Below are 13,254 nucleotides of genomic sequence, written 5' to 3' on the forward strand. Positions count from 1 at the left end.
AACCTCCTCCGTAGGGCCTAGGCAGAGTCGTATATTCAAGGAGCAAAAGCCCCCAGATTTTCTCTCTCACGCCCTTTCTTACTCGCGCCTGCGCACAAACGACTGGTGATCCCTCAAATGAACGTCTCGTCTACCTAGGTTACACAATAAAAAAGAGCAGAAGAAAAAGCACTATGAACTGCCCCACCCAAATTTTCTGATCCCCTATTTCGAACTGTGCTTATGCACATCTCCGTTTTTTGTCCTTTCCCCACTTTTCTTTCACCAATCCTCCAATCGACTCCTAATTGCTTATTGCAGACATGTTTACTTTTCCGGCCACTGCTCTCGCTGAACCAAAGTGTTTCAAGGAGGCCAGTGGCGCCTAAATCGACTGCTGGGTAGACGCCTTCACATTCTAATAAAACATGCTCCGTCGTTTCCCTAGCTTTACCGCAGCAAGCACGTGCTTCTTCTTCCGTCTTATATCTCGTTTTATAGGTACGTGTTCTAAGGCATCCCGATTTCGCTTCGAAAAGTAATGAGCTTCCCGTTGAGTTATCATAAATGGTTTCTTTCCTGATTTGGAGGGCGCCACCTGCTGCCGTAGTGACTGGCCGCACTCTGTATGGGCTCCGCTTTTCGAACCATCAACGAGCGGTTCCCCCGCCTTCTCACCACTGAAAATACTATCAAACGACGCAGCTCGGCGAGCGGCATCGATCGAGCCCAATTTCTCCAAGATCTGGTGAGATCCTCACATTTTATTGGCTTTGGAAGTTCTGGACCACCGACGCCGCCGCGCTGGGCCTCACCTGCGTTCACCTCGCCCGCCTAGACGCGGGCGCGCGTCCTTTCCAACGCCAATTTACTCCGCTCAGATGGAGACCGACGACACCCGCTCCCCTGACGCGATGGACGCCGACGCTTCGTCCGGTCAGGCCGAGGACGACACCAACTGGTTTCTCGTCGCTCGGAAAAAGAAACGCTTAGCAGAAGCTACTGCGAACTTGCCACCTCCTCCGACACCCGAAGCACCGCGCAAGAGGAACGCGCGACTCCCGCCACTGCCTGTCGACGACTACAAGATTGTGTTCCGCCCGAGAGACGGCCTGGAACCTCAGTGCGTGGCCTCATACTTCTGTTGCCCGAGCCATCGGCATAGCAGCGGGGCTGGACAGCGACGTGCTCAACGAGCTCATCATTCGTATTCGCACTGAACAAAATCTTGCGGTGCTCAGCACACCGGACGAGAACCTCGCGGCACGGCTGCAGAAAGTTAGATTCATCTCCATGGGCGTCACTCAACACGCCGTCCAAGCGTACGTAGCCGCCCCAGACAACTCCTGCAAGGGTGTAGTCTCAGGCTTTGGGCCCAACACCACTACAACGACGCTGCTAGAAAACCTCCGCTGCTCAGAAGCCCCTGTCTTACACGCTCGCATGATGGGACCTACGAATACGGCCCTGATCACATTCTCCGGCACCCAGGTACCCCGCTACGTCCGTATGTACGGAGCATAACTCCGCTGTCACGTATACCGACCGCGCCAACAGGTGTGTAGCTTGTGCTTGTCGATGGGCCATCGGGCGGACGTCTGTCCCACGCCCGACAAACCCCGCTGCCCGGCGTGTGGCATCTCAAACCCACCGAAGGAACATGAGTGCACACCTAAATGTATTCACTGCGACGGCGCTCATCCCGCTACTGACCCTCGCTGTCCATCGCGTCAACTGCCGCAACACAACAAATCGCGCGTGCTTCGTGAAAAAACAAACATAAGGACGAGCGCCCCCCGCCCGGATCAGCGCAAGGCCAGCCTGGGACGACGACTCAGCAGAGCGCTCAGCAAAGTATGACCCAAGTAGCAACGACGCCGGGGAACTCGGCGGAGAACCCCTGGACTAGAGGACGCAGCCGCAGTCGCGGATCACCCGGGGATCGCCGCCAGACTGATCGGAGTCGCTCCAAGGGCCACTCCAAGGGCCGGACTCCCAGTACCAGCCGTTCGAGGGACCGCGGCCATAAAGGAGATGGATCTGCCAGGAAGGAGCAAGCGGTAAGCTGGGCAGCGCAGTGCCCACCTCTGTCTCCCTCTCCACATCTCCACACCCCTTCAGTCACACAACACGTTAAACCTAAACCCACGCCGCAACCCATGGTGGCCGACAATGAGCCGCATCTTAATGACTCTGCACAAACCTCTCGCACCAACTACTGTACACAACAAGCACTGAACGAAATGGCCGTCTCTCTAAAGACAGAATTGGTTGCCATAATGCAGGCAGAAATGCAAAAAATGAAGGAGCTCATTATGGCTGAAGTCACAGCGCCACTTCAACAGCTAATACAACAGGCCCTGCAACCTGCTGTCCAGCAGATAGTGGCCGATATTAAACAACAAATAGCGGCTTCACTTGGCCAACTTTGGATCCCTCCGCCTTCATCCAAACGCTCCCTGTCCCCTTCACGTGAAACACAAAGATCACATCCTTACCTTCGTCCTGCCCGATTACCGTCACCGGACCGAAAACCCGCCTCACTGGGCCCGTAACACTCACTTCCCGGCACCTCCCAGACCGATGAGCCGCCACCCGGACAGTCCCCGGGTATAAAACACAAACAAATAATACTTGATCATGGCCAGAAACCGTAAAGGGACACGCGCTACCCCCCAACTCCTAAGCGTGTGGCAATGGAATTGCAGGGGCTACCGCCGGAAACGCGGATCCCTTACGCAATTCATTGCCACACAGCCCCATCTCCCCGATGTAATAGCGTTGCAGGAAGTGCATTGTACTCCTACACTTCCCGGCTACAACACACACACAGACACAATAAATAGCAACACACCACACCTCACAGCCACTTTAGTGTCCAAACATTTGAGCGTTATCGAACACACTCTCGAAACCTCACCCATACCGCATGTACTTCTCGAATTGGTCCCGTGCTCTCGCTCCCATAGCAGCCTGTTTGTGCTTAATATCTACAGCGCACCTAATGCGAGGAAGCATGAGTTCGGACATCTTTTTGCACATCTATGCAAGGTGGCTAAACGGATGGTCATTGTAGGCGACTTCAATGCCCCGCACCCGGCCTGGGGTTACCAAACAGAAACACCGAAAGGACGCCGGCTTGCTCAAGTTCTTGCGTTACATCGCATGACTCTGCTGACAGAACCAGATCGACCTACACGATTAGGCAACAGCGTAAGCAGAGACACGTGCCCTGATCTCACCATGGTCAGAGGGGTAGGTCAACACTCTTGGCGCAATCTCGTGGAGAACTTGGGCAGCGACCATTACATTCTAGCTACTGAACTGCAAGTACAACCAACACGAACTCCTGAACGTGCTGTTAAGCTAATCAATTGGGATAAATTTAGGCGTAATCGGTCCTCCCTAGCTCCTCAGGACACCCTCTCCCTTCAGGAGTGGATCAAACAACTCCAAACATCTAAAAAGGGCAACTCAACACATCACTGCGACAACAGAGACACCCGATGTGGATCTACATTTGCTCCATCTCTGGGAGGCCCTTAGAGGCCTCACCCGGAGGTGGCGGCGGCAAAAACATAATCGGAAACTTCGTCTGCGTATTGCCCGCCTAACTACGGAGGCAGATGACTACGCGAACACCCTCACTAATAACAATTGGCATAGCCTTTGGGATCGCCTCAGCGGCACGCTAAGCACACCTCGGACCTGGTCGCTACTCCGCGCATTATTAAACCCTACGCAAACCAAAATACACACTAGCAACAGAGTCCGCACCATCCTCCACAAATCAGGCCTCGATGACACTACTCTACTTCACACTCTACAGCAACGCTACATTACTACAGGCACCCGCCCCACCTACAGAGACTACCCACACATAGACGCCACCTCCCTAGACGCCGATATTAAAGAAGCCGAGGTTAGGGCGGCCTTACAGGGTATTAGGCGCAACACTGCACCCGGGGCTGATGGGATTCAATACACACTCCTACGCAACCTAGATGATGGGGCCATTAAAGACTTAACTGCATTCTACAATGACCACTGGAAGAATGGCACACTTCCACAGGAATGGCGCCATGCGGACATCATGCTAATTCCTAAGCAAGGCAAGCCACTGTCCCTCCAGAATCTCCGACCTATATCCTTAACTTCATGTGTAGTTAAACTCTTCGAGCGCGTTGTACTTTCGCGGCTACAACCCTTCCTCGAAGACAGACAATTCTTTCCGGATACACTATTCGGCTACCGCCCTAACCTCCCTGCGCAAGGCATTTTGCTGCAGCTTAAGGAGGACGTTGTGGGTGGCCCCACTACGGCACAAACCAGAGCTATTCTGGCCCTGGACCTAAAGGGGCTTTCGACAACGTCTCCCACGATCTAATTCTCGACAATCTGGCTTCTTCCCAATGCGGCACACGTACCTATAACTATGTCAGAGCTTTCCTGTCGGACCGCACAGCCACTATTGGCATAGGAAAGCTCCGGTCGGACGTCATCGCACTCACAGGTAGAGGAACACCACAGGGCTCGATCTTATCGCCCACCCTCTTCAACGTGGCCATGGCTAAGCTGCCCCCCTTACTAGACGGGGGGCAGCTTAGCCAGATACCCACCATCCGGCACGCTCTCTATGCCGACGACGTTACGATCTGGGCAACTCAGGAATCCGACGGGGCCATGCAGGATGCTCTCCAGGAAGCTGTACGTGTCGTGCAGAACTATGCAGCCACGGGAGGCCTTTCCTGTGCAGCCGAAAAGTCCGAATTGCTCCTCGTGCACAGGCGGCGCCACAAAACCAACGAATCCCCTCATATCATGCTTTAAGTATTAATAATCATAATCAAACTGACCTACTTTTACTAGATTTCAGTAAAGCGTTTGATTGTGTGTGCCATACTAAACTAACTGCCAAAATTACAGCTGCGATTGGCAATGGACCTATTACTGCATGGATAAAAAACTTTTTATCTCACCGATCCCAATTTGTTGTCATCGAAAGCACCCCATCTGCTACGGTGCCTGTCACATCAGGGGTCCCACAGGGCTCAGTAATAGGTCCGCTGTTATTTTTACTTTTTATCAATGACATTACAAATAACATTGATTGTAAAATCAAACTGTTTGCAGACGACTGCATAATATACAGAGAAATACGCAATCACCAAGATCAAGTTCAGCTCAATAACGCACTAGCGAAAATAACCGAATGGTGTGATAACTGGCAAATGACCATTAATACAAACAAAACGGTCTGCATGACAGTAACGAGAAAAAAGCACCCATCGTTTTTCCACTACACACTTAACGGCAGCCTCGTAACTAGAGTTCAACAGCATAAGTATCTTGGTTTAACAATAACGTCCGACCTTAACTGGACAGCGCATATAAACAACATTACTTCTTGTGCATTACGAAAACTCTTCTTTCTCAAAAGGTGCCTGCGGTTGGCACCAACTAACGTCAAACTTTTAACTTACATTACATTTGTGAGACCTGTCCTTGAGTATGCTAATGTTGTATGGTTCCCGCACACTAAAACAAACATATCTAAGCTGGAAAGGATCCAGAGAAAGGCAGTTAGGTTTATCCACCGAAAATACTGGCGCAGTGATTCTCCTACCCTTCTTCTAACACAGTCAGGGCTTGCAACTTTGGCTGTACGAGCAAAACGAGCTCGTCTAAAATTTCTGCATCAAATATTACACAGCCGACTAAAAATAAATGCCTCTGCATACGTTACCTTTTCTAAATCCCGCGTACTTCGTCATAATCATGCATATACACTAAACGAGTTCCTTTGTAGTAACGATACCTTTCAGTCTTCCTTTTTCCCCCGTGTTGTTCGCGAGTGGAATAACCTAGATTCATCTGTAACTAACACAGTATCGCAGTCTGATTTTGTTAAGTTATTAGAAAACGAAATAATTAATTAGGAAAGAATAGATCCTATGCATATATAATTGTCAGAACCCCCATTTTTTTTAACTGTAGCTAAACATTTACCCCCTTTGTTTCTTTCTTTGTTTTTATAACACTGTAACAATCCTTACGTACATGTAACCTGAAGTGTACTATTTCTGTGAGTTTCTCTTGTTATTCATATTATTAGTGTTGTAAAATTGCGCATTGAACCTGTTTTATGTATTTCCATTTACGTGTTTTCAAGTTCTTACCGCTCGGTATATAAACCATGAAATGTATGTATAATCATATGCCCACCTGCTATGGTCTCGATATGAGACTGGCAGTATTGTAAATAAATAAATAAATAAATATCTCCCTGTTCTTACACGGCAGCCCCATCCCTCAGGTAGCTAGACTCCGCATCTTGGGCCTCCACATTCAGTGGGATGGCTAAGCCTCGCACAGTACGCACCTTTTGGGTCAGCAGATAGCACAAGTCGGACATATGATAAACCGCATTACTAATCGTAGAAGAGGCCTTCGCGAGAAAGACGTCCTCCACATAGTACAGGCTCTGATAATCAGCCGGCTCACATATCACATCCCCTATCACAATCTCACCCTCACTCAAACTCAGAAGATGGACGCCCTTCTGCGGAAGGCAGTGAAAGCGGCTCTTGGGCTGCTTCCACATGCTTCCACAAAACGGCTTCTTCACCTTGGTATCCACAACACCGTAGGCGAGCTTTTGGAGGCTCATCGCAATGGTCAGCTCCAACGTCTCAGACGCAGCCGTCAGGGCTGCGCTATACTTTCTCGCCTTGGCTACCCTGTCCCTGAGACACCCACACATGTCCCACACTATCGCCTCGCTCCTGCTCTACACGCTAGCATACAAGTAGCTCCAATTCCCCGCAATATGCATCCCGAGCGACACGCCGGCCGTAGACGCGCCCGAACCCAGGCACTGGCACGCATTTTTGGAGACCGCGCCACAATTACACCGGTTTTGTACACGGACGCAGCCCGCTACCCAGAGAGGCGGGCCATGTGTTTAGCTGTAACTGACAATACAGACGCGCTTAGGGTGTGTGCCACAGTTCTAACAACGCACAGCTGCTCAGCAGAGGAAGGGGCAATAGCCGTGGCCATTGTCCATGCCTCGACCCTCACCGCACAAGACACCCCCATCCCCATAGTGACAGACTCGCAGGCTGCCTGCCGGGCCTTCGCGCAAGGACTCGTGACTGCACACACACATCGAATTCTCTCCTCTGTCCCCCCTCCCAGGTTACACAGGGTGCGTATCGTCTGCACTCCTGGACACGCCTCTCTCCATGGTAATGAACGCGTTAATGCGGTAGCCCGAGGTCTGACTGGCCGGGCACCATCGGAAGAGCTGTCCAACCCAGACGACGCACCGCCAGAGCCCCTACAGTACACTGAGACGCTCGAGTACTACCGACAAAGTCGCCATAACTATCCCCCTCCTCATCCTTCACTTAACAGAGCAGATGCCGCTGTCTGGCGGCAACTGCAGACCAATTCATTTCCTTGTCTCCACATGCTACATATCTTTCATCCTACCCTGTACCCTTCCTATTGTTCCCACTGTGGGGCCAAACCCACGGTGTCTCACTCCATGTGGGAATGCCCTAACCCTTCAGGTGTTCCTCCTATACCCAACCCTACTATTTCCTCTTGGGAGTCTGCGCTGCTCAGCACAAGCCAGCAGGAACAGCAACGGCTGTCCAGCGGGCTCGCGAAGTCGCGCATGGCAATGGAGCCCTGGACTGAGGGCCCCACTCATCGAGGAAATTTTCTACTCGCTTTACGAAATGAATGTTTATTCTCTCTCTCTTCCTGATTTCGTTTTTTTCCTCTTAAGTAGTAACTCACGGCAGGTTTCTTTTCCATTGCCGCCTCCCTGAGATTATTTGAGCCTTTCTGACTTTCCCCTTGACCTTCTTTTTTGCTCTGCTGCCCACCCTACAGGCCGCGTACTTGCTGGTAAACTTCCTAGTTCTTTTCCTCCGCTGTGAATCAATGTTTTTCCTGTACAGATACCTGACCACTTTCCCAGCCCATTTACTTTCTTCCATATTCCTCAGCCGTTCTTCACACTAAATTTTACTGCGAGCTTCCCTCACTTAAAAAACTAGTCCAGCCCATATCACCCTGCACAGCTTCATTTGTAGTCTTCCCGTGAGCGCCCAATGCGACGCGACCCGCTGACCTTTGGTTCCCGTCGAGTCCTGATTGTACCCCTGATTTATAGCAAACAACCGCATTTCCAAAAGTAAGTCCTGGAACCATTACACCTTTCCACACACCTCGGAGGACCTGGTACCTTTTGTATCCCCATAGCGCTCTGTGCTTCATTATGGGTGCATTTCTCTTCCCCTTTACTGTTATGGTTTTTTCCTGTGTTTCATATATCTATTGCCTTCGTTTATCCATATACCAAGTTATTTATACTCTGTTACCCGCAGTATTTCTTGGCCCTGTACCTCCACCGTCTGTCCAATGTTTCCATTGAATACCATAACATCTGATTTTCTAACACTAAATTTCAAACCTAAATTGTTGCCTATCCTGTCCACAGACATGAGCCAGACGTTGCAAATCACTTTGCTTGTTAGCTAGCAACACAATGTCGTCCTCATAAAATAAACCTGGGAGCTGCTGCTCTACTACTGTTGCCGCCTGTTTGTATGAGAGATTAAACCCTAATTCCACTGGATGGATGGATGGATGGATGGATTTTATGAGCGTCCCCTTTGGAACGGGGCGGTGGGTCGCACCACCAAGTTCTTGCTATTATACTGCCTAATGTCCTACCTAGCGAAAAATTATAAACAAAGAAGAAAAAAATACTACGAACTATAAACGCCCAAATTTTCTGATCACCTATTGCGAACTGTGCTTTTGTACGTCTCCGTCTTTTGTCGTTTCGCTACTTTTCTTCCATCAATCCTCCAATCGCCCCTTACTAATGCCTATTACGGACATGTTTGCTTTACCTCTGCTGCCGCAGAACCCAAGGGCTTCAAGGAGGCTAGTGGTGCATAAATCGACCGCTGGGTAGACGTCTTCACATTCTAATAAAACATGCTCCGTCGTTTCCCTAGCTTTACCGCAGCAAGCACATCCTTCTAGTTCCTTCTTGTACCTCGCTTTATAGGTGCGTGTTCTAAGGCATCCCGATCTCGCTTCGAAAAGTAATGAGCTTCCCGTTGAGTTATCATAAATTGTTTCTTTCCTCATTTCTTTTTTTCCTCTTAAGTAGTTACTCATGGCAGGTTTCTTTTCCATTGCCGCCACCCATGAGATTATTTCAGCCTCTCTGACTTTCCGCTTGACCTTCTTTGTTGCTGTGTTGCCCACCATACAGGCCGCATACTTGCTGGTAATCTTCCTAGTTCTTTTCCTCCAGTGTGAATCAATGTTTTTCCTGTACAGATAACTGAACACCCTCCCAATCCATTTACTTTCTTCCATATTCTCAGCCGTTCTTCATACTCGATTTTACTGCGAGCTTCCCTCACTTCAAAACTAGTCCAGCCCATATCACCCTGCACAGCTTCATTTGTAGTCTTCCCGTGAGCGCCCAATGCGAGGCGACCCACTGACCTTTGGTTCCCGTCGAGTCCTGATTGTACCCCTGATTTATAGCAAACAACCGCATTTCCAAAAGTAAGTCCTGGAACCATACACCTTTCCTCATATGCCTCGGAGGACCTCGTACCTATTGTATCCCCATAGCGCTCTGTGCTTCATTATGGCTGCATTTCTCTTCCCCCTTTACTGTTATGGTTCTTTCCTGTGTTTCCATATATCCATTGCCTTCGTTTATCCATATACCAAGGTATTTATATTCTGTTACGCGACGTATTTCTTGGCCCTGTATCTCCACTGTCTGTTCACTGTTTTCATTGAATACCATAACACCTAATTTTCTGACAGTAAATTTCAAACCTAAATTGTTGCCTTGCTGTCCACAGATATTAGCCAGACGTTGCAAATCACTTTGCTTGTTAGCTAGCAACACAATGTCGTCCGCATAAAATAAACCTGGGAGTTGCTGCTCTATTACTGTACCCGTCTGTTTGTCCGCTTTCGGATTGAGCAGCGTCATCTGGCGTCCACGTAAGTAAGTTCCATGCGCTGGCCACGGCCGCCTCGATCACGCGCGCACGGCTTGCCCCGCCGTGCGCGCATGATCATTGCATGATCTCTGTTTGCGTCTCGTGCTGCTAGCATCGCGAGGCTGCTGTTGGGCGGTCAGTGTGCACGTTTATTTACGTTAACTCGGGTGGAAAACCTAAAGTGCGTCGCTGCAACAAATCTTAGACACTGCGTCTGCCTAAAACCGTGTAAGCGCAGCTTGCTTTGCAGTCCCGAGTCCAAAGTTGCCGGCAATATACGCTTCTCTCTCGTCGTCATGGCGAGGCCGCGTAAAGTGCGCACTCCCGAGGAACAGCGCGCCTACGTAGAGCGACGACGGCAGCAAAGACGAGAATCTGATCGGCGGCGGCGGGCGGCGAACACCACCGGCGAAGAGCGTGCAAAAAACACCGAGCGCATGCGGCAAGTCAGGCAAGACGCCCAACGTCGCGAGGCGGAGAATGCATCACAAAGACGTAGGTACCACGCGGCTACATTGCACAACCTCAAAGGAGCGTACGCTGAATTCAAAAGATACTTTCTGGACCGACAATTTCGGTGTAGTTGTAGGGTGTGCGGTCGGCTGCGGTCCGAGAGCGACTTGACCACGATCGGCAACGTTCGCGATCCCGCAAAGCGGACCCGTGCTCTCCAAGTGTTGGCGGACACCTTTCCAGGCGCCGGGGACATGGCAAATTTCCGGGTGTGCGGCACCTGTAAAGGATCCCTGCTCAAAGGTGCCGCGCCCCGATTCCCAACTGCGAACGGGTACGTCTACCCCCCGATGCCTGACCATCGCCGAGATTGAACAACGACGAGGAACGGCTAATCGCAGCACGACTTTTACTTCATATAACGCTTGTTTTGACAAATACTTTGTACCGACCACCTTTGTAACGACTCAGAGTCCCTGAAGGTATACTTGATGGTATGTGTGTAGTAATCTGTTCTTGCACTTGTGTGGTGTCAGTGCCTCATAGAAGAGGCACTGGTGTTGTGTGTGTGTGTGTGTGTGTGTGTGTGTGCGCGCGCGCGCGTGCGTGCGTGCGTGCGTGTGTGTGTGCGCGCGCGTGCGTGCGTGCGTGCGTGTGTGTGTGTGTGTGTGTTTATTTACAGATATTGCAAACCTTCGTGGTCCAAGCAGGAAGGGCAAATTCAAGGACAGTACACATTGCATTGTACAAACAGCAATGCACATATATTTTACAATGCATGCATGTACATATAAAACACTTCCAAATACTTATACAGATTATGCACATCGTTAATGGCCTTTTTAAAGTTTTCACACTTGAAAAGCTCTTCAGGTAGTGAATTCCAATCAGTTATTGTTTTCGGGAAAAATTAGAACTTGTGGGCATTTGTTTTTGGCGAAATGAGAAGTTAAGCTATAGTTGTGTGTGTGTGTCGTGTTTTGCCGGTTAAAGCCGGCGTGACACATGGTGTGGCTGGGATGCCAAGCTTTGCATGTAACAAGGAGTGCGAAAATTCTATCCTCACTATTTTTCTTCTAGTACAGAGAAGTTATATTTGGTTAGTTATCATGAGAGATGGAGAGTCAGAATTCCTGTATTTGTTGTAGATGAATCGCCCAGTGCACCTTTGAACCTTCTCAATCTGTGCAATGTCTTTTTTCATATGAGGATCCCACACCATGGCAGCACACTCGACTTTTGGCCTAACAATAGTTTCATAAGCTAATTTTTTCGCACTGGCAGCTGCTCCCCTTGTGTCTTAAAAACCCGAGCATTTTCATAGCAGATGAGCTTATAAAGCAAATGTGATCGCTCCAAGTAAGCTGGTTGTTAATGGTTATGCCTAAATATTTGTATTTTGTGACCTGAGTCGCAGATGTAGTGTTGAGGGTGTAGTTAAACGCAAGAGGCATCTTCTTCCTAGCCATGCTCATAAATACTGTTTTCTCAAAGTTCACTGACATCCCATATTTGCCACACCAAGAGAAAACATCATTCAAAGCAGTATTCAGCAGGCTTTCATCTAAAGCGGAACATATTTCTTTACACCACATGCAATCATCAGCAAAAAAGTTAATTTTGACATTTTCATCAATAAAGGAGGCCAAATCATCTATATAGACCAAAAACTATAGAAGTCCCAGCACACTCCTCTGCGGAATGCCTGATGTGACATCAAGGGGAGGGGAACAAACACTGTCAGTTTCCACATACTGTGTTCTCTGCTTTAAGTAAGCACGAATTCATTTTATGAGTAGTGCCGGCACTCCAATTATTTTAAGCTTCGGAAGTAGTTTACTGTGAGGAACCTTGTCGAATTCCTTACTGAAATCGAGATATATTACGTCAACTTGTCCGAAGTTATCTAATATGGGTGTGAACAGCTGTTGCTAATTGTGCAATGGTTAAAAATCCCTTTCTGAAACCACGCTGACATGGACTGAGCGTGGAACTTGTATGGCAATATGTGATTTGCGACTATGTGTTTGAGGAGTTTCCAGGAGGAACAGGTTAAGGAGATAGGACAGTAGTTCCCTACAAAAATGCGGTCTCCGGTCTTGTGAATAGGCACAGTTCTGGCTTTAAGCCAATCGGGGGGGTAATGAAGCTGACAACAGTGATTCATGAAAGATTTTGGTTAGGACTTCTGTATATATATATATGTGTGTGTGTGTGTGTGTGTGTGTGTGTGTGTGTGTGTGTGTGTGTGTGTGTGTGTGTGTGTGTGTGTGTGTGTGTGTGCTATGAATGAGAAAGGAAACTGAGGGTCCCAGTTTTTATTTGATTTTGATTTGTTTTTGGTTTATTGACTTTCTTTCTGTACATGAACAGAAATCAAAGCAAAAGCAAGAGGCTATACAGCCTGACAGAGGCTTTTGCTCCGAGATACAGTTCAGCACGCAGTCATAATACAAGTAGAGAAACAGCAACAATATACAATAATTAACATCAGATAATCATTTAACAATCTAAATTGTCTCCATAGATATACAAAGAAAGAAATATCAGGGAGCAAAGAAAACAGAAAATCGTCATACATATATTGTGACAAGCAGTAACAAAATAAACGATGTGCGCTCGGAAATAAAATACACAGTGAACATTGAGCCAAGATAAAAAGTCAATACACATGGAAGTTATAATCAACACTTAAACAGTACTTAACCATATTCAATGCAGTTTTCTAGAAGAATTTGTTTAAACCTATTCTTGGAAATTTGTT

At 48.6% G+C, this 13,254-nt stretch overlaps 1 protein-coding gene across 5 annotated transcripts in view; it reads left to right on the forward strand.

Annotated features, from left to right (window-relative positions):
- Positions 1 to 1,809: 1,809 nt before the first annotated feature.
- Positions 1,810 to 13,254, forward strand: part of LOC142590664 (uncharacterized) — a 31,907-nt gene continuing 20,462 nt past the window's right edge. For 3 of the 5 annotated variants that reach the window (XM_075703053.1, XM_075703055.1, XM_075703056.1), the window contains exon 1: positions 10,049 to 10,824. In XM_075703053.1, the coding sequence (XP_075559168.1) occupies positions 10,334 to 10,824 (491 nt within the window). In that variant the 5' untranslated portion in view covers positions 10,049 to 10,333. Of the gene's footprint in view, positions 2,040 to 10,048; positions 10,825 to 13,254 lie in introns of those variants that run through there. The other 2 variants (XM_075703057.1, XM_075703058.1) reach the window with 2 other exon arrangements.

The sequence above is a fragment of the Dermacentor variabilis genome, chromosome 8 (assembly GCF_050947875.1).
Source record: "Dermacentor variabilis isolate Ectoservices chromosome 8, ASM5094787v1, whole genome shotgun sequence".
Classification (NCBI taxonomy): domain Eukaryota; kingdom Metazoa; phylum Arthropoda; class Arachnida; order Ixodida; family Ixodidae; genus Dermacentor; species Dermacentor variabilis.